This window comes from Pteropus vampyrus, unplaced genomic scaffold (genome assembly GCF_000151845.1).
Source record: "Pteropus vampyrus isolate Shadow unplaced genomic scaffold, Pvam_2.0 Scaffold436, whole genome shotgun sequence".
In the NCBI taxonomy this organism is placed as follows: Eukaryota; Metazoa; Chordata; class Mammalia; order Chiroptera; family Pteropodidae; genus Pteropus; species Pteropus vampyrus.
The window spans coordinates 916,774-944,509 of NW_011889217.1; the positions used below are offsets into that span (position 1 = coordinate 916,774).

Consider the following 27,736-nt stretch of genomic DNA (forward strand, 5'->3'; position numbering starts at 1 on the left):
AAGGACGGCTGTATCCAGTATGTCCTAGAAAGGAACAAGTGCATTGTGCCTGGGGAATAGGTTCTACTTTGCCTAGCTGTGGCCCTGCCCTGATGGGTTTTCCAGAGATGGCTGAGGAGTGTGGTATGATTTAGCAGTCTGTCTTTCTCTCAGCTACTGCCCCTAAACAGGCTCTGGGAAGAGCATCACTCACAAGGGTCCCTGTGTCCTCCGCTTACAAAGGGCAGCTAAGGATCTATGTCTTCAACTTCAAAAAAAATAATGTCCTGTTCCCAGAACACTGAGCAGCCACTTTCACATTCTCAGGGCATTCTCCAGAGGCAAACAGGTCCTATCATCAATCCTGGTTTATGTAAGAGGAGCTGATCAACTTTCTCAGATCCATAGCCATTTAGAGGAAGGACCAGCATCTTCCCTCCTCATCTTCAGTCTATTTCTTTTTAAAGCACCACACTACTTTCTCTGGGCATATCCACCCTCAAGTGGATCCCAACTGATCTTGGGCTACAGCTGGGGACCAGGAACAAGGAGGTCTTAGTGTCTGTGTGTTTGCACTTGACCCATCTTTACTTTGAGGAACTCTTGTGTTTCCCTTATGCTCCAAGCAGTCCTAGCGCCCCAAGTTGACCTTCCAAATAGTCATTTAGGGCTTTTTTCCTGCTGCCTCTTGGCTAGACATACTCACTCAAACCAACCACTTTGCACTGGAATAATATTTATTTTTTTACTTGGCAAAAAGTCAAGTGCTACATTTTTGAGAACAAAAACTCAATCAAACGCATTACCCATCACAGAAGAGGGTCTGGCAACAGTACAAAACATCCTACTTAAGAACTTAAGATCTTTTTTTTAATATACAAGTTGGTTTAAAATGATAGAAGTTCTGTGAGAACTAAGAAATCTACAGCCTGTAGTTCAATAGAAAAAAAATTAAGACAATTAAAAGATCTACAGCATCCAGCATTTTGCTTAATTCCCTGTTTATAGCACCTATTTCTCTAGGTTAGAAGATGAGAATTCTATAACTTGTGGTGTATGCATTACACCACCAAGACATGGTGACTTGTTGATTTCCTTCCCCATCAGCCCCCATCATCAAGGAGAAGACATTCTTTTTCTATTTCCCCACTTACACCCGGAGCAGAGAGGGATGACTGGGAGGCCAACTTAAAAACTGGAGTGCAGGAATAAATATGACTTTTCCTTTCCACAATGGGCTGTTGACAGAAGCAGAGTATGTGCTTTGAATGGAGGAGGAATTTGTGGGTGGGAACAGCTGTTATCTGCAACATGATGCATAAAAAGCAAGGAATAACTGGACGTCATGGTCAGTCAGTTGCCTGCAAGTTTAAAAACCTCAGACTAAACAGAGTTCAAGGGAGGAACAAATTACTAATCACACCAATGCTTTCACATGCACACTGTTGCTGGCTGTAGGCCACTCCACACCATCCCAGAGCTGGGCCAAAAGAATGGGAGAGGCGGCTTCAACCCCAGCCCCACTGTACTAAGAAAACAAATGTTCCACACATGAAGCACTCACTACACACAGATAAAACCCCCGCTCGCCCCCACCCTCCTGGACTGAACCCAATTTAGAAAACAAGAGCAAAATCCATTGGGGAAATTAGAAGAAAGGCAAAGGAGAAGTTTCTCACCAAAGCCAAGGTGACTGAGTATGTGACTCTTAGCAGGCTTGACGTCCCCAGCTTCAGGCCCCTGAGACACCAGATCAGGCCTTGTTTGAGAGGGACAGGGAAATTGGGATGGGAATTCTCTTTAGCAAGTCCTACCAAGCCTTCTGCAGCCTCCAGAGCTCTATCTGGATGGAGATGTTGGTGTTTTAGGGAAGTGGCCGCTGGCTAAGCAGATGGGAAGTTGAAGTGGAAGTGACACATACACAGAAGTGTTCTCACCTGGGGAACACACAGATGAGAAGACAGGTAGAGGATGGATAGCTTTGGAGTTCTGGCTCCAGAGTTCCCAGGAAGCCAGCAATCCAACTCAAAGGGTTCTCCTGGTGATTTGTTTTCCTTTCTGTTTTTACTTCCTATAATCAGTGTTGTTAGACTTCAAAAAACAAGATAAAGACTAGTCCCAAAGCTGGACTCTGAATAAAGTTGTTTCTTTTATAAATATTTTAATTACAAATAATCCTCACTCCAGGTAATTTCGATAACACACAGTACTTACAGGCACACAAGTTCACACACACATATGCACACATGCACAAACAGCCCTCAAACTTTCACAGAAAGTTTGACAGCAACCACATAATTGTAAAGTAGCCCTACCACTCAAGAGTGAAGTAAGGGTGAGAATGACTATGTCAGTCTAAGAAGCCAGAGTCTAGGGGAGAGTGTGTGTCACTTGAAGAAAAAATACAAATAGGAATTAAAAATGTTTGGTTGATAAGCCAGAAAGAAAAATTCTGATTAGCAAAAGGGAAAGGTAAAAACAAACAAACAAAACTTTCAGATTTCTGTATAGCGCTTCTTCCTGTTAAGAGCCTAACCATAGGCAAACTCTGGTGTTCCCACTAAAATATGAGGGCCTCACACAATTGGAAAAAATCAAAAGAAGAAACAAGGAAACGAAGGATGGAAGTTAGTGTAAATCTCTGCATTTTGGGAGAGAGTTTTCATTAACTCCAGAGCCCAGCATAGTTTCCATGGAGCCCTGAAGGGAGGGGACCACCTGCCACAAAGAGTTTCGTTCCGGACGAGTCGTAGCAGTGGGTGTAAACAGCATTGGGGAAAAAATCAATGTCCGAAAAGTAATTCCTCCAGGTTTCATCATGATTCTATGGGAACAAAAAGAGACTCTGTTAGCACCTCTAGGCCATAGGGTAGGAAAAGGAGAAGAAAGAGACAGAAATGCTTTCTGGTCTCTTTAAGAAAAGAGGGTACTGTATCTGTAACTTAATGTCAGGAGATTAGTGCTCATGTGAAGAGGGGCCTTGTTATTTTTTCAACTGAACATCAGGAAGGAACTGAGCAGGCTGAAGAACTGCTATACAAACCGAAGGTCTTCTCATGACAGCTGGAACCAAACTCTTTAATAATTCACTGGTGGCCTCAGTGGGAGGTTCCTTCCCCTTCCTGCTCTGATATCACCTTGGGGGAAATCCTAGGTCAAACAGTATCTTATTAGGCCTGATTTCCTTCCCATGGACATACATAGACATAAAAGCAAAATCAAGGGAAAGTGTCTTTGGTCCAACGAATACCTCTTACTAATAAAAAAGTATGTGGGTGGGTGGGTGGTGTGTCAGTGGGGGAGAGAAGTGGGTGTGGAGAGCAGAGAATTTTTCTGTCATTCTACAGTAAGCATGTTGGGCAGGGGCTTACTTACCAGCCAGCCTTTGCCAGTGGTTAGTTTCAGATTCTCTCCTGCTAGTCTGGGTTTGGACCCATAACAAGCTGCGAGCCTTTCTTCCAGGAATCTCTGAGCTCGGATGTCATAGAACAGCAGGGAGCCCTGCCCTGTGCCCACAGTGATGATATGCTCATAGAAGCTCACTGACCGGATCCCTGAGGGAGAAAAGTAAAGGGCAATGAGCAGGGGGAGAAAGCACTTGACAGTCTGCTAGTCTGAATTTCTCCAACACTGAGTTCACATGGTACCCCCGAATATCAGACAGTGCCTTTCCCATGGCAGGCATAGCTTATGCAAATGCACAGAACCCTGAAGCCATACTGTCATCCATATAACTAATAGGAATCTTCCCATAAGCCTCAGAGAAATACCAGATGCCTGATGATGCCCAAGATGCTTTTGGCCTAAGATCATAAGTGTTCCTCTGAACCTCCCTGCCTCCCCAGACTCACTCTGGAGTCATCTTTCATAACTCTAAGCTCTTCTTCATCATGTATTTTTAACCTATACTGAAACTGAAGGTAATCTGCATATATACAAATCATTACATTAATAAGACCTCCTTGTATTTGACCTAAAAGCCCTACCTTGGTACTGTAAGAGGTCTTTATCTGGTATTGTGTTATGAGGGTGGCAGACAGCCTAGAACTGAAGAACCCATGACAGCACTGTCTCTCACTTATAGTGTGAATTTTAAAATAAGTCACTTAAGCACTCTAGGTCATAGAGAAAATGCATCTGTGGATCAAATAAGTACATGGGATATGAAGATGTCCCTTGGCACATAAGAGTTGCTCAATAACATTTGTGGAATCGGTATTTCCTTATTAAGTATGAAGGCTACTCCTATAACAGTAACCAAAATCTCTTAGAACTTTTCAATGCAGATACCATTCCAGAGAAGCCTATTCTTTCCCTTGCTACTCTCATTACATACATTCTCTATTCTGAAATGTGAGCATCTTAAGTATAACTGAAAACAAACAAACCCAAAACAAAACCACTTTTGCAATATCTGCATGAAAAGAAACACTGCAGGAGAGGTTAAATTATAATCCATATTGTGCCCTTTAGGGCTCTCAGGATAACACAGCCACATTTTTGCATAAGAAGGGGGACAAAGTGAGATGACAAAAAGCAAAAACAAAAACAAAACAAAACAAAACCCACTGTGTTAAGTTGGATGATCCAGATTCTGGTCCCTGGCTGTTCCCTGACCAACCTGTGTGATACTGAGCAAGTTATTTAACCATTTTGGGTCTCAGTCTCATCTATAAAATGCGGTTACTATTATCTTTTCCTACCTGCTTTCCTCACGGTTCTTGGAAAGATGAAATAAGATTCAGATAAAGGTATTCTGAAATCTTAAAGTACAGTACAAATGAGGGTGTTCTCCTACAGAATATGCTATTAAAGAAGGCAAGCTAAAGCCTAATTCATCCAGTGGTCAGAACTAAATGAAATATTTTCTTTGGTTTTATTGAGGTATTACTGCCATACAGTACACTGCACACATTTAAAGTATACAACTTGAGTTTTAACATATGTATATAGCCATGACACCAACACCACAATCAAACTAATGTACCTATTCATCATTCCAAGTTTCCTTATGCCCCTTTGTAAACTCCTCACCCCACCATGCCATTCCTTAGCATAAAATTAATTTTACAGTTTAAGCAGGGCCCCAGCAAAAAATTACTACAAGATAAAAAGTAGGACTCTGTGAAAGAACACGGAAATCCCCAATATCCTGACTGTTGGCTTCCACCAAAGGCTTCTGTGGCTACACATCTGTCTGTGGTGTTTGAGGCTCTGCTGCCATATTTAGGTTTCCCTCTTGTGTCACCAAACATGTCTACTAGGTTCCATAACGATCGCTATACTTGTTTTGGAAACCAACATAGAAACTGAAGGTCAAAACTTACTGCAATGCAGCTATAAGCCTGAGGAGCACACTGGGACTCTTACCACTGCCTCTTTCCCTGGAGCAAACAGACTTGATGTTGTATGATGGCTGCCGTGGATCCAAGAAGGAGACATGAGCTTGGGAGCCTACTGCATACACTGACCATTCACTACCATAGGCCAGACACACATTCTCACGGCAATATGGCAGTTTGGTGGAGAGAAGCTGAAAACAGAGAAAAGAAATACACCCATTGCATTTCCAGAGAGCATACAGGAGGGCATTGTTAGATGCCCACCTCTGTGGGCTTTCCTCATATACAAGCCACACAAAGTCAGAGACAAAAAGATAAGCCCTCATTAAGGGATTAACATCCTGCTCTAACCCAAGGCATGAGAGAGAAAGAGAAGGTAACTATAATAAACAATAAGATCTGAGTACTGGAGAAGACTGGGTAGGAAAAAAAGTCAAGCTGGAATTAAATAATCAGAAGCAGAGAGAAAAGCCAAGTCCTGCAGGTTGTTTCCAGGGATAACCCCAGGGCACTAAAACCACTCTCTTCTCTCTGCCAGCAAGAGCCACCACCCTTCTCACTGCTCTTCAGATAAAGAGGCTGAATGCTGGCTACCCTCCGCCTAACTCCCAAATTGTATGGGAGTTGTACACTCTAGAAAGCACACTCATGGGACTCGTTCAAGCCCAGGCAACATCAATTAGTCTTAAGCCTGGATCCTTGTCATTCATGCAATACTCGGTGGGTGTCTATTGCATGGAAAGCACCAAGTTTATCAGAGGCTGCTCTGACATGAAAAATCAATAATTCCTAAGGCTCTACTTCCTTTTGAGAAAGAGTATCATAGAAGTAGCAAAGGACTCTGAGACAAGAGAGCAAATGATTCACAGGCAGACTTAACTTTATGCAAAAGTTGCTTGTAAATATACAAATTAAATTCATATTCTCATTACATGATTATTTCAGAGATGCTTTATCTTAGTTTAATTGATCTTCAGTTGCCAATGGTTTCTAACCACTACATTTTTCTGCACTCACAACATACCAGAGTTAATTATCCATAAGCAAATGCTTAAATGCATTGTGGATCGGAAGACTGCTAGTTAAAGGAGCCTCTCAGCAAACCTTTGCAATGTGAAAGAATCACCCCTTCTGAACTCTTTAAAAAGACTTTCAAGAGAGGCACACTAGACTCAGGATTTCATGCACTGTGCAATCATATGCCCAGATCCTTGGAGCACTGATGCTTTAAGACAAAAAAGAAAAGGCTAATGGAGAATTAAACTATTTTAATCATAGGTGAATTTTTAAGTAAAACTACTAAGTCATATTCATCACACCTTAGACAGTGTATTTTCAGCCTTCCAGAGATGAAAGTAGCCATCCAGAGATACTGCTCCCAATTCCTACAAGAGCAATGACAAACAGGTTATACTGCAATCTGTACCAACTAACATACAACAAACAGTAAGCAGGGGAAGACCTTGAAGGTCAGGTCCTCCCATTCTTCATTCCTATCCTATGATGATCCCAGCATAGGTGACATAGATTATCATCTCATTATCAGCCCTATGTAATGCAGGCTGGACAGCTTATTAAATCAAGGGTGAGAGAACCCAAGGAGCAAGTCCGGTTTATAGCAATAACATAAGACACCCGCAGTTCAAAAAGCCCTTACTATGTAATTATTCCCATGACATCTTGTTTGACAGAGCACACACATGAGGGATAGTTTCTTAAGTCTCAATGTAAGTGGAGAGTCTAAGCTTAGAGAGATAAGTATACCTCTAAGCCAAAAATATGGATGGGAGAGAGGAGGCAAAGGGAGCTACCCTTCAAATTGTGGCCTGATTCAGATTTTGAGAGAAGCCTATCTTCTCTTCTGGTTCTAGGTCTCCATCCCCACATAACTTATACCTCAGTTTCAGGAGATTTAGCTCAATGATTAGGTAAGACCTGGTGGCAGTGTTGAAAACAGGCAATGAAGAATGAAAAGAAACTGAATACCAAAGAGGAAAAAAAATGATTGCTTTCAGAGGCATGTATGAAAATCACACCCAAAATAGTAAAAACTGTCTAACATGGAAGAAATATCACCCCATTTGTTTGTAACTGCAAAGGCATATGCAAATGAGAGACAGTCAAATCAGAGTGGCCCTGGGGAAACTCTGGGAGGCTGACCCACAAATATGGACTATCCAGAGAAACATGGCAAAGCTCAATACAGAGGGCAGATCTCATAATGTTATAATTTCTCACTAGCATCTCTCGGCCTTCAAGACATGCTCTGTGAGCTCAGAACTGAGCTATGCAGGAAGCACTGACTTGGAGGAGAAGTGCATCTCCCAAGACATAAGCCAAGAAGTTGAAGCAAAAGAAATAGGCTTCAGGGACCTTTGGCGAGCTCATACCTTATTCTTGTTGTTGAAGGCCAGAGCACGAACTTTGCAGTTGTCAGGGTTTGTGTCCTCCTTGGGTATGTCCTTTAAGGCCTTGTGAGTGATGTGGGCATACACAGGGACCTGTGACACATTGTGCCTTGCATCGCTTCTAGTCAACACATCATCTGTCACCTCCCAGAGTCCCATAGAACCATCACGTGAGCCTGTAGGTCAAGGAGACCACAGATGTCAGACATACTCAGCTCTCCACGGGACAGTCCCACAGAAGCCAAGATGCGCTTTCTTAGTCTACCTCTTTTTGCATTATCCTCATATGAGCTGAAGCTTGGCCAGGTGGCCCACTCCATAACAGAGAGCAACATGCATTTTAATAGCTACAACAAGAGGGTGATTCAACTAAGGTGTAGGAGTTAAAATGTAACATTGAAGCATAACATGGTTGGTGGGATTTTTTAAAAGAGGGTATTACACAGTTTGATAAAGCTCAGTAATTTCCCAAGCCAAATGCTTAAGTTACTGGGGCATGCACATACAGGTGATTTCTACTGAGCAGCAGGGTTATACAAACCTCCACTTTAGATCAGTGGTGCTTAAACTTTCCCAAGTCTTGTACTGCCCCGCCCACCCCTCCCACCCCCAATAGAAAAATACACAAAAACACTACATCATACATTTAATTTCAAGAAAGTTCATGGGCCTCCTGAAGGCTTTCCATGGACCCAGAGGGACCACAATCCTTGTATTAAGAATGACTGTTGTACATAAAATGAATGCTTAAAAAAGATAGTTTTCCTTAGCAAACAATAATAAAGCACTTAAAAAAGTAAGATTTTTCCTTGAACTGAGTCCTGAATGCACTGCTGCTGGTAAGCTAAAATGGGATCACCTTTCTAGAGTACAACTGAACAATCTGCACCAATCTGCACCAAAACCCAGAAAGTTTGTGTTCTCATCTAGGAATAATCCACTATCGTAAGACCCATATACAAAAATGTTTATTTAGAATAATGTATAGGTCCAATAATACAGCTATGTTGAACCACTAAAAAAACAAACAAACAAAAAAAATCAATTTTAAAATTCCTTTCTATAAAGTTATATGCCAACTCTCCTTTAAGACCAGAAGGTGCCCTTCCCTCATTTAAATCTCCTGAATGCTTTGCAGTAAAAATTGTCTAACAGGAAGAAATAGCAACCAATTTGTTTGCATCATAAGGCTTGTGGGCAGGGATTCAAAACATAGAGTTCATCATGTGTGAAATCTAGAAAGGGCCAGAGAGAGGGCACATCTGGAGAGCTACATATGGTTTATTATGCAAATTTAAAAAATAACACTCATAAATTTTATTATGAAAAACTTCAAACATCCTGAAATGTTGAATTTTATAATGAGTTGTATACGTATAACTATATTCTATCAACAACATTTTATTATACTTGGTATATCACATTTGTACCCATATATCCATCTTCTATATGATCCCATTTTAACTAACTAAAAAAATATATTTATTAAAAAAAAGACTAGCAAGATATATTTCAGAATGTTAGCAGTGGTTATCTCTGGGTAGAGATGTTGTGGTAATTCTTATTTCCTTTTTTATTTATCTGTATTTTTAAAATTTCTTACGATAAACATGTATTACTTTTACAATAAAAAATTGAACTAATTTGGTAGCAACATAAAGATTAGATTGGAAAAGATAAAACTAAAAGCACAGGGAAAATATGGAAAGATATTGGGATAACTCAAGAAAGAGATAATGAACAATCGAGTAGAAAAGAAATTGATGGATCTATGAGATAATTTAGAAACTACTATCCACAGGGCTTGGTAATCTAAGGAGATTAAAGAGCCTAAGATGAATCTTAGCTCTCTGGCTGTGCACCTGAGTGGGAGGTGGGAGCATTAATCAATATATGTCAATGGGATGTATGTGTGAGACTTGAAAGGGAGATGATGCGTTTGAATATACTGATTTTTTGGCTTTATTGAAACATAATAGACAATTAATTGCTTGTATTTACTGAATATACTGATTCGGGGTTGATGCTCATCATCAAGTCTGAACATTAGCACTGGTTAAGAAGTACTAGCATTTTCCATATAGCAGCCGCTATGCATTATTTCATTTAATCTTCTCAATGACTCTCTAAAGTACACATAATCATTACCCATATTATAGATGAGGAAGCCCAAGTCTCAAAAAGCTTAAGTAACTTGCCAAAGATCATAGTGATAGGATCAGGATTCAAAGTCAGTTCTCTAATATCAGAGGCAATGTTCTTAAAACCCGCTATTACTGTTCAGGAAATGCACACTTGGGAGTTATCAGCTTGAAAACATAGGACACCGGTAGGGTATCTGAAAGAAGAGATGGGAGGCTCCCAAAGCCAAGGCCTGGCTCCCAACAACCAAATTTAGTGCAGGTTACCGACATATGAACAGTCCCCAGAGAAGTGACATGACAGACCCTATCTTCAAAGAACTTTCATTCCTTGGAAAGACAAAAGACAGGGATTCCAAAAGCTTCCAAATCACTCCTGGGTAATTTTGACCTGTGAATATGCTTGTTCATTGGATTTATTTTCCCGCCTGGCTGCTGTCTATTGCCTTACAAAGAATCTAAAGAAGAAATATTTATATTCCCTTAGCTTTGATAGTAGCAGTTTCAAGTATGGGCTTTGAAATCAGACCTGGATTCAGATCCTGACTATATCTCTCACTACTTTTATGGCCTTTGGCAAGTTATAGTAATAACCTCTCAGAATCTAAATTTTCTCATTTGTGAAATGAAGCTAATAATATAAACACTCTAGTACTGCTCTGATTATATTAACATGTAAGTACCTAACTTAACAGCTATCAGGGTTATTTTTATTTGGGAATCTGGAATGGGGGATTTTATTTTTACCTATGGGTATCCAGTAATAATAGTTAGTACTCTGAGCCTACTTCCTAAGCTATTGTGGGTATCCAGAAAGCATTTGTTTATCTCTAAGTTATCTTTTCTACATTCATTTCCATATTTTTTTTCTGATTGTTCTACCATTGAGAAAGAGATTCCCCCAATCCTATACAGCTTTTATCGAGAAACTTAATGCTATATAGTAAGTTGTACAGAAAATGATAATTGCTCCTAATACTTTATAGAGCACATCAACTTTCCAAAACACTTTAACAATCATTATTTTAATGAAGTCCCACAAAAATGTTTAGGCTAACATGCTATCACACATATTTTTTTGAAACAAAGCAGTACCTCCACTTTCCAGATCAGGAATACATGGTAAGTCAGAGAAACAGCCAACATTAGAAACAAGATCTCCTGGCCCGTCTGGTGGTCTGTTTACTGGGTTATTTTCACTGACACTACTAACTCTTTTCTTTTTATTTCCCCAAATTCTAGCCTCCTTCCCTTTCTGCCATACCCAATTCCCTACAAAAGGGCAATTTTACCAGACACGGCCATAGTGTCGTTGATCCATGCAATGGAAAAGATCCAGTCCTTGTGCCCATCCTTGGAGAGTAGGGAGTGACAGGTACAAAGAGGGAAAAAAAATTAGTAAAATAAAGATTGTAACACATACTCTTGAAAAGCATACAAGTCTGACTGAAAATATTTTTGTAAAAATTATAACACTGTTCTCTGGTGATTTCAACCCATAGGTCATGATCCCACAATCTTTAAGTTCTGTCTTGAGGTGCTCAAAGTTAGAATGAAACTGGCATTCCTGTGGGCAATAAACATGTCTGATGGATACACAGCTCTGGCCTTCTATCTCTGGATGTCTTCTTTGGGGCTCCTACAATCACCCACCTCTCATCCCTCCAGCCTTGTCCTACCACTCTCCCCCGTGCTTTTTGGGACAACAGTTATAACTGACCTCTTTGCTGTTCCTTCTGTCCAGAACTCTCTTCCTCCAGACATAAGCATGGCTTGGACCCTCATTTCCTTTAAGACTCTCTGCTCAAATGTCATTCTTACATGAGGCCTTCTCTGATTATCTTCTGAAATAGCATTCTCTACCATACTCTCTATAGCTTTAGCCTGCCTTTACTCTACTCCATAGCACTTACCAACTCTGACGTTCTGCTGGTGAATATTTATTTGGTTTATATAGTTTACATATTGATTTATGTCTTCCTTTACTAGGATGCAGGCTTCAAGAAGATAGGGGTATATCTGCTCTATTCGCTGCTCTGCCCCTAGTGTCTAAAATAATGCCTGATCACAGATAGCTCAATAAATAGTTACTGAATAAATGATTTAATAAACCTTTCTCTCTGACTATGGGCAGCAGATGTCTGGACACTGACTAATCCACTGCTGCTGGGCCAAGGTGTGCTGCTCACCCCTGTCAACATACTTGATACTTCCTACAGGGAGCCCAGTCCCCATTCTGAAATCTCCTTGGCCCTGGAGTCAACGGAAATCCACAGGAAACTATCCCTTCCCAGGGGGCCTGTGGGAGGAGGGTCTATAGAACCTATGAAGCTCCGTTGGAAAATAAGGCTACCTCTAACTATAATTACAGGGGAAACTTACATCTCCCACACACACAGGATCTAGTGTAGGCAGCCGATAGATAGCAAGACTGTTGGGGTTGTCTCCTCCAGTGGCTAATAGTGTTCTAGAGGGATTCAGCTCGATGGCATGGATACCACAGCCCTGCTGGGTCACACCTCCAGGCTCCCGGTCCTTCAGAATGGGAATCTTGGTAATTTGGCTTGTCTGGACATCTACTACAAAGAGCTGTAGAGAAAAGAGAAACAGAACTGAACACAGTTTCTCTTAATGTGGCTGACCTTGAGTACAAACATCTATTCACTCAATTATCCATCAAACATTTACTTAATATCTATTACATGCTAGACACTGAGAATTATTAAAGGAATGATCAGGGCTATCAGTCAAATAAAATATGAAAATAAGAAAATATAAAATAAATAGGTGTAATATGCTATATGAATACAGTTTAAGAAGCAATAAATTTTGCTTGGGATTCAAAGACAGGTTCGAAGAGGACTTGCATTAGATTATGGTCCTAAAGAATCTGACTAAAGGTTTTCTGCCAATTTTGGCATATCTTATATATATCTAATTATCTACATATGCTTAGAAACAAAGCACAATTCCCAAAACACGTCATAACCACTATTAAGCATACCTATGTTACTAGATCTGGAGTGACCTGAGACATATGACAAGGTAAGATTATCTCACTGCTTGTCTCTATCACATACACCATTCTGTTCTATGCCTCCATGCCTCTGCTTATGCTGCTGCTTCCGCCTGAAATGCTTTTCATCTCTTTACTGATCCAGCCCCTTTTCATTCTCCAAAATTCAATGCTCAGGGAGAACCAGTCCATAGATTGAACTATGCCATTCAAATTCTTTCAGGAATGTAGAGCTGGATGGAGGCACTAGACTGTCTGGGTGGTCAATTCCTACCAAAGGCAGCCCCCAGAGAAAACAAAACAAGACAGGAAGCATGGCCATCCTTGGTTCCTAGTGCCTTTCCAATTCTTAGTTATTTCCTTCTGAATCCAGGGATATTTCTTGTTCTTCAGGTTTGTGAACTAGCCCTTCCAAAGAATGTGAATGGGTTTTTTACCCTTTTAAACAAATGGTCTCTAACCCACAGCCCTGCAAAATTAACTGCCCAATTACCCCTTTGTGTTGTGTGGGACAATGCATCCATAACATGTTAGCTTCTAGATGAGTGATTCCCAAACTGATTATTATAGTATAACCTGGAGAACTGTCTTTTTTTAAAAAAAGCTGCAAAACAAAAACAATTCTCAGGCCCTACCCTAAAACTCATTCAATTAGAAATTACTGAGTTTGGGGCCAGAAAAATTGACCCCCACCCCCCAGCCCCCTCAACGCAAGATCTCCAGGAAAATCTGTTGACTGTCCAGGTTTAATAACCACTGATTCAGACCCTTGCTATTCAAAGGAGTATTTGGGTGCTTGTTAAAAACAAAGAATCTTAGGCCCTATCCTAGATCTGCTAAATCAGAATCTGGAGTTTTCCAAGATCTCCAGGTCTGCTGAAGTTTGAGAAGCAATGAGGTTAACAGAATCTGCTCTATATACTGAGGGCGGTGACTTTGGTAAGACACAAGAGTAAACTGACCAGCAACCTGGAAATATCTGAGTTTCTCCTTTGGAAACTGGGTGCTGGCTAAAACTTCTAAGAGAGCTAATAAAATGCAGTGTCTAGCACAGGGCTCAGCACAGAATAGGTTCTTAACAAGTGATAGCTAATAAATAGTTAATACACTATTCTAACGTATGTTTGGTTTTACAAGGTGTAAGAAAAGCTTCTACACTCTATGAAAATATTTGATACAAGGGAGATGGAAAAATTGGTAACAGTTGGGTCTGCAGAGGCCCAAGAGTTTACGCCCAACCTCACCCCCATCTTTGCAGGGGAATGACAAAGCACCATGTGAAAGATAGAGCCCTTTTGCTTCTTCAAAGGAAGGGACAGTCTTGTGGAGGGGCTGCCACAGTACATCTCCCCAAGCTCTCTGACGAGAGGCCAAGTCTTCATACAGCTCCTATAACACTTCCCAGAATGGCACTACTCCACATTAACCTACTGGGATCCCTGCCAGAAATTAGCAGCATGGCAAGGTAAGCTTGAGGCTCAATGGTTCCCTGCAGTTTACATTCTAAGAGAAAAAAAAAAAACAAAGGCCTTGTAATCAGGAAAACTGTTAAGACTAGTGAGTACATCTCTGCAAGCATGAATGTGGATGTAGACACACACAAATGTGTGTACAATGAAAGATCAAGGTGGCTTAATAAATTTTCTAATATTCAAGAGTGTTTAAGCTGGAGCCTAAAGGAGGAAAGAAAGCAAATCCACATAGGTCACACAGAAATTAAGATAAAGTATGCTGAGTCAGACAGTAAAAGGTAAGTGGGCAGCCTATGTTTGTTGAAAGTTGACGAAAGGAAATACAATTGAAATCAAGCAGATGAATCCATTCCCTATCCAAAATCCAGAAGATGGAGAGGAGTGAAAGGTAAACCAAAACCAAGAAACACAATAGAAAATAAGACTATATGTATCAAAAATTAAAAATGTATAAACTTTGTAATTCCAATTTTAGGAATTTATGCTAAAGAAATAACGATGGGTCAATAGTTTTAACTACAGTGCAGCAATTTTAAACCAGTGAAACACCACAGGGGATTGGTTATAGCCACATTCTTACTTCCTGAGCATTATAGCACAAAGACTTAAGGACAATATGGTTGTATATTTGCCCACTGAAAAGCGAGATCTCTCTGTAGGTGTTATTTTGAGCTCCCAAAAACTCCTTGTGTGACTGAGAAGGGAAACTCCTTTTGCTGTATGTTCCACCACTATATTTTCAAGCCCCTACTTCACTCTCTCTCCCTAGAGAAGATGTATAACACATAACTGTGTTCACTTTTTGTCTGCAAACAAAATAAGCAATGAATAGTAAATGAGTAAGGCCACTTTCACCATTACTTTAGGCTAAGAAAAAATAAGGTTCATCTAGCTGAAGTAATATTAAAAAAAAAAAAGTTTATTGATAATACTTTATCAGCAATAATGGAAATAAAAAATGCAAGAAAGATCATTCAAAATCCTGTCTCTTTTCAAATCATTTGTCAAGTTCCTGTTTAGTCCTTAACTACATGCATGTGTAATTGTGCATCACTATAATAAGCAGAAATAGAATTTTATATATCATTACACTTAACATATCAAATGCTTTGCATGTTATTACAGTCTTAAATGTTAACATCTGCATAATATCATGCAAATGTGATTTACCATAAATTACTCATGTATTCTATTGTTAGCATTTAGATAAAACAGCTTCCAATGACTGTGTTGGTAAAAAAAAAGACTTTTCTCTTCCTTTGGATAAATTCCCTAGTTTGAAAATATTAGGTCCAATATTTTTAGGTAGTTCATTCAACAAATAATATGTACCAGGCTTTTGAAACATAATGCCAAATTACTTTCAAAAAAGGTTTTTGCAGCAATGTATATCTGTACTCATTCCACCACATCTTTATGAGAATTAGGTATTACTTTAATTTGCACACAGAAAAATATTTTGCTTTTATCTGTATTCCTTCTATAATGAAATTAAATATAATTTCCTATAATATACTAATAGTACTTCCTCTTGTATAAATTATGTCTAAATGAATTATTTTTCAATGTTTAAGCTATGTGACTGACAATCAAAAAGCAGCTATATGCAGGGTAGAGAAATGCTCACTTAAGTATACTGAGCTTGGCCGGAAATGCACCTAAAGCCTAGAACTATCAAACCACTGCCACCAATTCTGTCCTCATCCTTTACCATCACCATTAATTGCATCCACAATTTGTTAAGCGCATATTCTAGGTACTGTGTTAATTTATTAATTTTCTTCATGACTCTGCTACTGTCCATTTATTTTAAAGGTGAGAGAAGAAAGGCTTAGAAGATAACTGGCTTGTCCAAGGGCACAAAGCTAATAAGAAATGGAACCCAGACTCAACCCACAAACCTTTGAATCCAAATATACAATACAGAATGACTGAATCAAACTTGTTAGTATAAAAGCGGATATTTCTGACACGTTTACATATTACTCTTCTAGAAAAGAGATCAAAAACTTGGAAACTAATAGCCTACGATCTGACCTAAAAAAATAATGGGCAAATCTCTAATTTCATCTGTTCATGAGACCAGGAACAGACAAAAAATAAATAAATAAATAACCATTTGTTGAGGCTTCCAGAGAGTGCGGAAATAAGATTTAATAACACCCTACTATCTGCTGGATGGATATCAACCAAGATGCCTACAAAGAAATTCTTCCAGGTCCATTAAATCTGATGCCCGCTCCTGTGCCTTGAGTGTGGTTGAGAAAATACAAGGAAGATTAAACTACTTGACTAGATTTAACAAGGTAGCAAAAAAATTATTGCTATATAAGAAAGTCTAAGGCAGCGATTCATATAAAAATATTCAGTTTGTTTAAAATGCCAATTCCTAGTTTCACTGAAGGAAATCCTGAATTAGTACTGGAAGATGAAGAAACTACATATTTAATATGTATTTCAAATGATTATGATGCAGGTGGTTCCTGAGTCATGCTTGGGAACCAAAGGCCTAAATGATCAGAAATCAAACATGCATCTATTTAAAAGAAGGTAGACTGGCTTAGCTCACGGAATTTTTAAAAAATTCTTTGGCATTATGGCAGCCATTCAAGTGATTAGGCCCAGGGTTGGGGAGGACAGGTTTTTAATGGAAGGGCCCAAGGAAAGCAGGAACCAACTGAAGTAACTAGACTGTGTTATTATTATCTATTCCCAGGCAGTTGGCCTGCCAGGCACCTCCAGCAAAACTCTGCTCTTGGCAACCCAGGTTCTCCCATCTTCCAAGGCTACAGGGCTGCAGAACAGGCCCTAAATTCACCAGGGACCAAGTGAGTATGAGACTCAATTCTCCAGATGAGAAAGATGATTAACAGAATTATTTGTTATTAAAGGCTAGATATGAACCAAAGGGAAAATAAAAAAATTACCTAAGGAAAATTTAGTTAGCCTTGCCATCCAATTCCTCAGTAACTGAGTCACAGTACTTCTTGATGGCTGGTGCTCTGCATCAACCAAATGGGTCTATTCACAGTCCCTCAACACTCCTTATCTTCCTGACTCTGCTATGGAATAGACACCTCTGTTTCCTTCCCATCAGTTGAGGCCCCTTTCTCCTCTAGGAAATCCTCGCTGAATACCCTAACTATGAATGACTTCCTTCATGGAGCACTCCTGATTGGAGCTACTAATGAGGCATTTATGTTGAAATTAACTTTGCACGTATCACATCCCAGCTAAGCTAAGCAAAGGTCAAGATCCATGTATTATACATAATGTGGTAGTGTGCTTTTTACAGGAAAAATTGGTACCTCATCTTCCTGGAACATTTATCAGGAGACACAGAAAGATCTCCACCCTCCCTGAACACAGTATTTTCATATTAAGAGAATCATGATATATTATAGCATAAAATGCACATGAATATTTAAGATATTCTTGGAACTTCAAAGAAATTTCACAGTTGCTCAATACTGTCCAATCACCGAGTAGTCTTCTGCCATTAGGGGTATTTCAGTGAAAAATTCTGAGGAATACTTGGTGTAACATAAAGAATTCTGACAAGGAATAAGGAAAATTGAGGCCCAAACTTAACTCTGCACCTATCTCATTATAAAATCTCAGGCAAATCACTTTTCTCTTTTGAGTTTGTTTCCTCAACTATAAAAGGAGAAATAGAGGTCAGTGGTTAGGATTCCATTATTTTTATTATTTTATAGTCCCTTCCAGATCTTCCTGGGATTTTTTATATCACTGCAACCCCACACTGGGTACAGTGTTTTGCTACACTGGAGAGATTCAATCAATGTTTATGGATTTAATAAATGCAAATACAAATCCCAAAGTTGTCCCACTATATTCTAGCCAATGAAATGTAGAAATATTACCCCAATTCCTTTCATTGTCCTGATGAGAATCACCACACCTAACAAGGGAGAGGGACTGGTGGCCTCCCTGAATCCAAAGGCAAATAAGGCCATTTAAATGAAATCAGCAGCCAAATTAAGAAACCAAATGTTAGCCCAATCATTATCCTGGATTCAACCCAGTTGCCAATTTTGGGTCAGTTTCTTCCTTTTATCTCCTAGACCAGGAAACAAACACATGAATAGTTCCCTACTTAAGAGTCACGCAGAAAAGCAATACTCCTAGATATCACTAGGAAAAACTCATATTTCTCTACTCTTATCTTGAACCAGATTCAAGCATTGTTCCCATTCTAAAAGAAACTGTCCATATGTCAGCTTGAAAAGAAGTAAGATCTTGAAAAGACCTTTTTCTCTAACTGTAATGTCTATCAAGGATAGGGAAAAAAAACCCCAGAGTACAGGAGTCAATCTGTTCACTCTCCAATGTCTCTAGTTTAAAACAGACTATACCTGAAATAAATGGCTCAGGTAGAAAAACTGCTTGCCTCAAGCTCTGCAGCAGTTGTCAACTGGGGGCATAACATTTAAAAATGCATGTGCCTGATTGTCACAATAACTGAAGGTGCAAGGGTGTGTGTGGGGGGTGGGGGTATTGCTGGCATCTATATAGCAGAGACCAGGAACGTGAAATACCCAGCAATATGAGGTGAAGTCCTAGACAAGGAAGAAACCATCGAAATACCATCATTATTGTTGAGATAGCTTCTCCAAATAAATATTTTTCCCCTCTTTGATTCCACGCCCCCACTTCCACCCCTGGTACTCCTGGGGTATGGTTCGTGGCTCTACCTGGGGCGCAAACCCAGACGTGCTAACTATATTAAGGAGCCACCCTCTTCAAATAAATTCTTTAATCTCTCCATAGAACTGCTGCTTAGGTCCTAACACTTTTTTTAAAATTAAAGTATAGTTGACATACAATAAGACCCAAACATTCTTGATCATTACTTTCCTCACATACAGAGAGTGACCTAAAGACTGTAACACACTACAGGAAACAGATTCCTGGGGCCCACACTCATGCCAATCTAAGCAAGGCCTTCCCAAGATGAAGACAAGTCAGAAAGGGGTAGCCAACTCTAACATCATCAAATGTGAGAGGCATAAACTTATTCCTACTACCTCTCTTCCTAAAGTCTTATAACACCAATTAAATCTGTAGAAACTTAGAATTTATGAAGCATTTCCATAATGATTTCCAATCTAGAAACACTTCTGTACATGTGTCCCAGCAGAATGAACTTGCCAACAGAACAATTCTATCACTTCTACATTTAAAAATCTTCCTCTCAAAACAGCAAAATATTCTGAAAATAAGATAAAGACTAATTCTGGGATAAATCTGAATATTTCCTACTAGATAGAGGATAACTAAATGCCATTAAACAATGGCTAAATAGCAGGTTACTGTCCTAAGTAGAAAACATAGATGGATCATACAGAAAGGCATACTGTTAACCTGAGATGTATATCTAGCAGGGCACAAGGAATTCTGCAAGCATTTTAAAGCATTTTCTAAAAGGTTGTAACCCCTTGGAAAAATAAAATAGTAAAACAAGGGGAATGAATAAAAAATCTGGCCAGAGCAAAACCCCACACTTCACCATATCTCTTTTCCTTTTGACTCAAATTGAGTTTCATATTCTGCTTTTACAATTTCAGGAATCTGAATATAAAACCCAGTGATATAACATTATAGCTATTCTCTCAACCCTAGTATCTACCATTCCACCCTACCCCCAAAATTTGGCTTCTCAAAGCTCTACTTCTCATCTGGCAGCAAACTGCAGCCCCAACTTATCTTGTCTGCTTCATTATGATCCACCAAATCTATCTGTGAAGTCAGTAGTATATCTCTGGGAGATGGTGAGAAAGAGAAAGGAGCCTTAACATACAACTTGGTACTATCAGCTAGCCCTTGGTGCCTTGGTGAAAATTTCACAAGAAATTTTCCTGTCAAAGTCCCATTTCCTTAAGCCTTCCTCCAGATCACCTTTGTAAAACCCAACACCCTCTTACTATGAGGTCCCATGGTTCCCTATGGTGTAGGTTCTCCCTAGGGGCAACAAGCAACTGTATCTAAGTCCCCGGGTAGTCTTTGGCTGGAGGGCATCAATAAACGAGAAATAAAATAAGAGTTCATATCTAAAATTAAATGCCCCAAACTCTGCACACATTATCACTCTGCCTATCACCATCCTTATCCTCAAATGGCCCCCCTCTCAAAATATCCGCTTTCTTAAATGGTTTTTGGTACTCATGTGGTTTTCCTCTAACTTGGTTTTTGGTACTCTCCTGGTTTTCCTCTAACTTCCCTGCTCCCTGGGTAGCAATTCTTCCTGGTCCACAAATATAGGTGCTTTCCAAGGTTCTGTTCTTAGCCCCTTTTTCAATATCAATGGTTCTTACTCATTTTTGGCTCACAGTATTTCTTTTGAAAATCTAAAGAGAACTAAGGACTGCTTCCTACACCACTCTCCCCACATCATGCCCCCCAAAACGTATCTATAATGAAAAATTTGCAATTTTATGGAAGGTTTATGGAACTCAAGAGTGCCTTCTCTACCCTCTCTCCCATGGTAATATAACCATAATCCCGTATGTGATTCCCAAACCACTAATTTCAATCTTTATCCCTCTCCCAAACTTTAACCAAGTGAAAGCACAAAACTAAACTCATCTCTTCAAATCTGCTCAATACTTACTCTGCCATCCTCCCAGTTACCCAGGTTCAAGACAGCAGTATCAATTCCAACTTATTCCTTTGAATGAATTAAATCTGAGCATGTCATCATTTATAGATTCTGAGATGTCTTATATGTCTCCTCCTCACCTTTTCCCCAACATCCTGGTTTTGCACTCATTACTTCTTATCTATACCATAGTGCTACCATCATATAACTACTCTCTCTAAAAGCATTACTCCAACCGCATCGGTCCCTGCTTCAAATCCTTGGGCCTTGTCTCTCTCCATTCCCCACAGAATAAAATCTTAGCTTGACATTCAAGGGCTTCCACAATTTGATCCTAATGAACCTTTCTAACCTTACTCTCACAACTCTCTTCTAGACACATAAAGCTCCTGTCACAGCAGATTCTCAATATTCCTCATAAATGGTCAATACTTTTTTCCTTAAAAATCCAGACTTCCAGTTTCCTTTAAAAAGAAAAAGGAAAATCTACTAATTCCTAAATGGCAACAACTGGCTGAAGCCAAAAATGCCTTCTCTGGCTCTTTGCAGTTCCCACTACTTCTGTTTCGTGCCTAGCAAGCTTCTTTTACTTAGTTTTTCTGTCTGGCTCTGCACATAATCTGAGCTTGTAACCCTTAGCCAGGAAAATATATCTACTCATCCTGGTTCCCAGACCCATGTTCCAATTAAGGTTATACTACTTCTCCTTCTTTAAATAATTTAGTAAAAACATGGCCATACTTATATTATCAATGATTAAAATGTAAGCTGACCATCTTTGCCATTATTCCTGTGCTTAATGGCCTCCTAGTTTGAGTATCAGTCCACAGCACAGGGCAATTCCCACCCTAGGAATTAAGCTAAAGAAAAGTTTACAGAATGCTGTTTTTACTAAAGAGGATGACCCATTGCCTTAGCAGAGATTTCAATATTATAGCCCCAAGCCAGTTAATGTGGAATTAACCTGGCTTTAGAGCATTTGTGTACACTCAGTTAAATGCTGATGAATACCAACCAGCCAAGATAAAAACAGCTTCCAACCTATGGATACATATCAATAGGTTATTTTTAGAATATAAATGGTCAGGGCAAATTTTCCTACTGAATACATTTATACCATTTTATTGATGGTAAAATTTCAATACATTAAAACTTACTATTGAGACTCCAACTTGAAATCCTCCTCCCCTAAAATCTTCACATATTATCCAAAGACAGTTCTAATTATTTAAATAATTTTCCTTTCGTACAAACTGAGGGAAGTCCCAGGGAATGCCAAGAGCATTAGAAAAGGCTTTGAATTCACACTAATACTATTTTTGAATAAGTAAATATTGCTAACTTGAAGTATTCCCCCAAGATGTCCAGAGCCACCTTCTCGCACTGGATATTACCACTCCCATTTCAGAGATGGGAAAACAAAGGCACAGCTAAGAAAATTATTTTCCAAATCTTCAGAGAAAAGCAGTGTTCTTGATTCCCAGCTTTGCTTCTGGAAGCTAAGCAAAGAAAAACACTAACTATAAAAAGAAAACAAGCCCCTGCTTAAGCTCATGAGGACACAGGAAGACAGAAAGAGGTAGGTACTAGCATTAGGTTAAATTATTACTTAACATTCTCACCTCAAAAGAGAGTCAATAATAAATGCGAGGATACTATAACAATTACTTCAGTTTACAATTCAGTGAGTAATATTTGCTGGGAAAAATACTACGATGGTATGTGTGGGGAGTGGAATGAATTCCTCCAAATAAGAGACCCTTTCTACTCCAAGCAACAATAATGAGTTCTCTTAAACCAGGAATGGCGGCCTGAGAGACTAGGAAAATCAAGTTTTGTACTTCCCGCCACTACTTAGTTTTGAAAGGCTCTGTATGACAAGCAGCCTTCAACAGAAGAGGAAATGAAAGCTTGGCCCCAACCACCATGGTATTATTTCCTTCCTTAAAACTCATGTTTAAATTTTTGCCTATATCCTTTACTTAACACTTCTCTTAATACTTAACACTTTCTTGATCTAGAGCAACCTTCACTCTTCCACTGGATCTAAGATGTGTTTCTGTCCAAAGGAAATTTACTCAGCCCTTATATTGCATACATACTCACATAGGGTGAGGTGAAAACGGGGAGAACAGCTAGGTCTACATCTGATCTTTTCTCACACTTCATTCAGAATCATTTCCCACCTCCATGTCCTGCCTCTTTTCACTTGCCATTCCTCTGACATTATGCTATCTGTTCCAATCCATATTCGATGGATTGACTTATTTTATCCATGCCTGTAATCGTGCTGGCTATATACCTTACTGATTTCCCCCTTCATTCACTTACAATTGTCTTCTAAGTCATTCTATGTAAAAATATTCTCCTACTCACACTTAATTTTTCTCTCTTCTGAATCCTTTTCAAGGAGACTACTTTGCAAATAACAAACATGTACATACTGAAATACACCAAGAGGCACACATTCCCTGCCTTTTCTTATAAGAAATACACCTTTAGATTCTATTCCCTAAAAGTGTGCGTTTGCCAAGTGTTAAGAATTTCTACATATGTAGAAATTAGGCTAGCAGATAACACCAACGTTTTCATTATCATGTAGCCTGAATTGTGCCCTGAGCATCCTTCTTTCTTAAGTCTTTCCTCTGAGGCCTCTGACTTAAAAAGAAACATGAAAAGATGAAGCCTAAAAAACTCTAGAAGCACTGGCATATCCATATGGCAAGAGGCCTAAAAAAACAGACTCCTCTGAGATTTGTCAGAAAAGAAATGTAGAGGTGAGAAAAGGAGAAGAAAAAGAGACAAAGAAGTCATCAATAGAAGGAAAGGAAAGGAGAGTAAGGCAATCTCCTTACAAGAGGAACTGATGGAGAAAACAAGCAATGAGAGGTTCTAGAGCAGACGTTCCCAAACCCCAGGCTGCAGACCGGTATCGGTACTAGTCCGGCAGCGGCCTGTTAGGAACCAGACCGCACAGCAGGAGGTGGGCGACAGGCTAGCAAGTGAAGTTCCATCTGTATTTGCAGCTGCTCCCCAGAGCTGGCTAGCATCACTACCTCAACTCTACCTCAAATGATCAGGCATTAGATTCTCATAGGAACACCGGTCCCAGGCACCAAAAAGGTTGGATATATGGCATGTGTAGCCATATATCCAAGACCTAGGAGAAAGCTAACATCCCCACAGATGCTTACCGTGTTGCATTTTGTGCCACACACCACTTGCCTATGATTCAGCCACTGAGATGCAAACACTTTATTAAGGGTCCCAAGGTGAAATTCTCTCTCCTTCAGGAGACTGGGAAGTTGCTGTGCTGCATAACCATGCAACACTCGAGAGTAGCTGGTTTCATTCTGTAGCCTGACTTCTCGGTTCTTCAGGTAGTACACTAAGGATCTCTTCACTGGGGGGAGTCTTTTCCTTTTGTGAAGGGAGTGATCCCAGCCAAACTGTAGAAAGCAACATTAGACATCAGAACTTTGGCTACCTTTCTTCAGAACAAGGGATCCTACTGTATCAGAGAAATAACCAAGAATTCATCCTGCGGGATTTGCATACAAAAGAAATACAAATACATTAAAACAGGAATCGCAACCCAGACAGTCCAGTTTAACTCTTCCAACATTGAAAAGATGCTGTTCATAGTCAAACTTACCTATGAGAAAAAAAGGAATGAAAAACAGGGGAATAGAAGCAGAGAAGAGGATAAAGGTTTACTAGGCCTTTAAGGAATGAAAAGATTCAGATCCCCCGAAGTTATCTTTGACAGGGAAGGGAAGGAGGAGGGGCCCAATGATTACCATACCGATCTGGGCTGCATCTCTGCCCAGCTCCCTTCTCCCTCTCTGCCTGTACTCCCCCCGGAGCTTGGAGGATGCAGCCCAAGGAGCCAGACTGGGGTTCCAGGTCTTCCAGGATGCACTATCAATGGCCACCCCCCTGTCACCAGGCCCGCGCTCCAGGCAGTTGTAGAATTCGAAATATCAAACACCAACGGGGTGGGAGACATGGTAAATCAGAGTCTTCATTAGCGTCCAGCAAGGTTTTCCCCTCCAAAGAGGAATGGATAGGGATGATATCTGGGAACTACTGTTTCTTCTAGGGGTCTGAGTGCCAGCTCAAGGCTTGGGTATTCATAGGGAGACTCTTTCCCATATTAGACGCTATCATCCACGCGGGAGCCCCTGTAAGGAGGACTTCACTCCCTCTTCCCTTATCTTTAGGGAGGTTTTGTTCCCGATTCCCCTCCACTTCGGTTTCCCTTCCTTCATATCCCAGATTCTGGTTTCTCTTCAAGCCCCAATCCTGGTTGCAGGCCTTCCCTGGAATATGCCCCATTTTCAAGTTCCCCTTTACCTCCTTATCCCTTCGGCCTATCTGCCCTATAGTGAACTCCTGATGGCTCAGCCCTGACTCTACAGTCCAGGGCTCTGCTCTTGTGCCCTCTGACTATAAACCTTGGATCTCGGTTCCGGTTCTCCGATCTGCAAACTAAACCCCTGTGGGTGCCTTGGCCTTAAGACCTGGATCTCAGCTTCTCAGCTCTCACCTGCGGGCCCTGAGCGTCACTCCCAGCTCCCGGCGAGGCTGGCGCTTTCCGCTTCCTGCTAACTGCTTTCCGGGCCATAGTGGGCAGCGCCACCGCGGCCCCGCAGCCACATGGGGCGGGGGAAGAGAAGGATAGCAGGACAGCGGGTCATATACTGGGCCCCGGGGCCGCGCACTTTAGTGTGCCCGGCCCGGAAAATGGCCCGGACCCGGGGCGGCAGTAGAAAAAGGGTAGGCAGGCAGAAGGGAAAGAGGGAGGGAGGACCGGGGCTGGGAAAGGGAAGGGGAAGGGGAAGGGAAAGCAGGAAAACAGGAACGAGAAGCTTTCCGACGACCAAGTCTGGAAAGGACGGCGAGCGGCTTGAACCAAAACACCCCCTCCCCCTCGCCCGCGCTTCGTCACTTTTGCGCAGGCGCACTTCGCGGCTTTCGCCAACGAGACGCCCCCGGAACTAGAGGGGCAGGCTTTAGAGCTTGAAGGTTAGTTCGCGGCTGTTGCTTAAGTACCGCCCGCCTTTTTCCAACGGTCGTCTGGGGGCCGCTGGAGGTGAGTGACCTGGGGCCAAAGGAATCTGGGTTCTAGCCGCCGACCTTGGACCCCTGCCCGCCCATGGGCCTCAGGCACCCGGAAATGAGGACGACTAACCCCGCTCAGGGAAGGAATCCCTCCCAAACACATGCCTTTATCTGCCAGCCGCCACTGGTTATGTATCTCTCTTCTACCGCCGCACGTTTCCCCGAACCCGTCACACACCCAGCCCTGGCCACACACCGAGCCCTGTCGCCAAGGGATGGACACTGTGGGAGGAGGCAGAACTCTTTCCCTTCATACCCTCTAAGTGGAGTCCGGCACAGAATCCATGCCAGCCTGCCAGATTTAACCGATGCATAGAACCTGCCCTTCCCAGCACGGCCAGCCCAGGCCGCACCCACCTTTCCACCTCCCTGCTCCGCGCGGCCTCTGGTCGCCCTTTCCCTACCCTCGAGGAGCCCTGAGGCTTGTTTTCCACTCGGTCGCCTTTCTTCCTCCTCCCCCACCTGACCATCTCCTGCCCTAACCTCAACAGCTCTTCAGTCTACTTTCTCTTAGCTGCTACTACCTCGCCTCCCTTTAGATTCCCATGACCTGCCGGCAACATTGTCTTTTGTGCTTTATAAAATAGCCCCAACACATAATTTATGTTTCTTACATCTCCCATGCAGTCCTAAGCTGAGGACTGGAACAGAACTGCCACTGCCTGCCTCTCCCTCGGGGCCCAGGTTGTCTCTCCATCAGGGCATTGGGTAAAATTCTGAACCATGGAGAAGAGAGTGGCCATTGGATTCTTAATCCAGTTAGGGCTGGCATTGGTCACTAGACAAGGGGGCTTCTTCAGGATCACTCTTGCCTCCATCGTCAGAAGATCCTGTAGGAATTTGAGTTCTAGCCTCTACTTTCCTCAGGGAAAATGAAAGAGAAAAACCTATGCTCTTTCTTGTGGTTGACCAGCTTCAGGCTGTAGGGCCGAGTTACCTGCTGGTCCCTTCAGGCTTCAGGCCTCATACCTCCAGGGAGCTCTGTTGGCCCATCTGAAGTTCTGCCTCCAAGGAGATTTGGATTTGTTTTCCAAGTGGAACCAGAGACCAGTGACCAGATTGAGACAGGATCCTCTGCCATCACAGATCAGCACTGCCTCTAACCCCTAATACCACCTTGGGAAAGGCAGCCCCATCTGAGTTGGTCAGGCCTATCCCTTCAGAGACAGGCACATAGTGAATTGGTCAGAAGTGGGTCAGCTTCCTTTTTTGAGCCCGTTGTTCCTGTTCTGTCTTGCCTCACAATGCCCTGGGTGACCCAGGAGTCCATTGGGCAAGAATCTGGAATTCCTTTGAGAATCTCTAGGCTCATCCTGGGCTACACTTGGATTCTGGTCTCCTCTGCCCATGTTAGAGGCTTCAGGCACATAAATCCTCGAGGTTGGTACATTTCATCTTGACATCTCAGGAGCTATCTCACCGCACCTCATTGCAGAGCTCACCATTTCTGTGGAAATGAAATAGAACGAAGATTCATTTGGAAGTTTAAAAGCTCACAACTGCTTTTAAAAGACTGATAATACCAAGTTAGGAGGTAGAATGATTGGAACTCACACACATTACTAGTGGTCATGTAAATTGGTACAAACAATTTGGAAAAATTTATGGCAGTACCTACTATAATTAAACACGTGT

The 27,736-nt window shown here is 41.2% G+C and overlaps 1 protein-coding gene across 1 annotated transcript; it reads right to left on the minus strand.

Annotated features, from left to right (window-relative positions):
• Positions 1 to 698: 698 nt before the first annotated feature.
• Positions 699 to 25,955, minus strand: DCAF12 (DDB1 and CUL4 associated factor 12). Its single transcript, XM_011381412.2, has 9 exons — positions 25,527 to 25,955; positions 24,172 to 24,426; positions 12,253 to 12,459; positions 11,163 to 11,223; positions 7,712 to 7,905; positions 6,641 to 6,706; positions 5,350 to 5,512; positions 3,355 to 3,533; positions 699 to 2,803 (listed from the first exon to the last, which is right to left on the minus strand). The coding sequence occupies exons 1-9, from the start codon at positions 25,602 to 25,604 to the stop codon at positions 2,645 to 2,647; spliced, it is 1,362 nt and encodes a 453-aa protein (XP_011379714.1). The 5' UTR covers positions 25,605 to 25,955; the 3' UTR covers positions 699 to 2,644.
• Between the last annotated feature and the right edge of the window lie 1,781 nt (positions 25,956 to 27,736).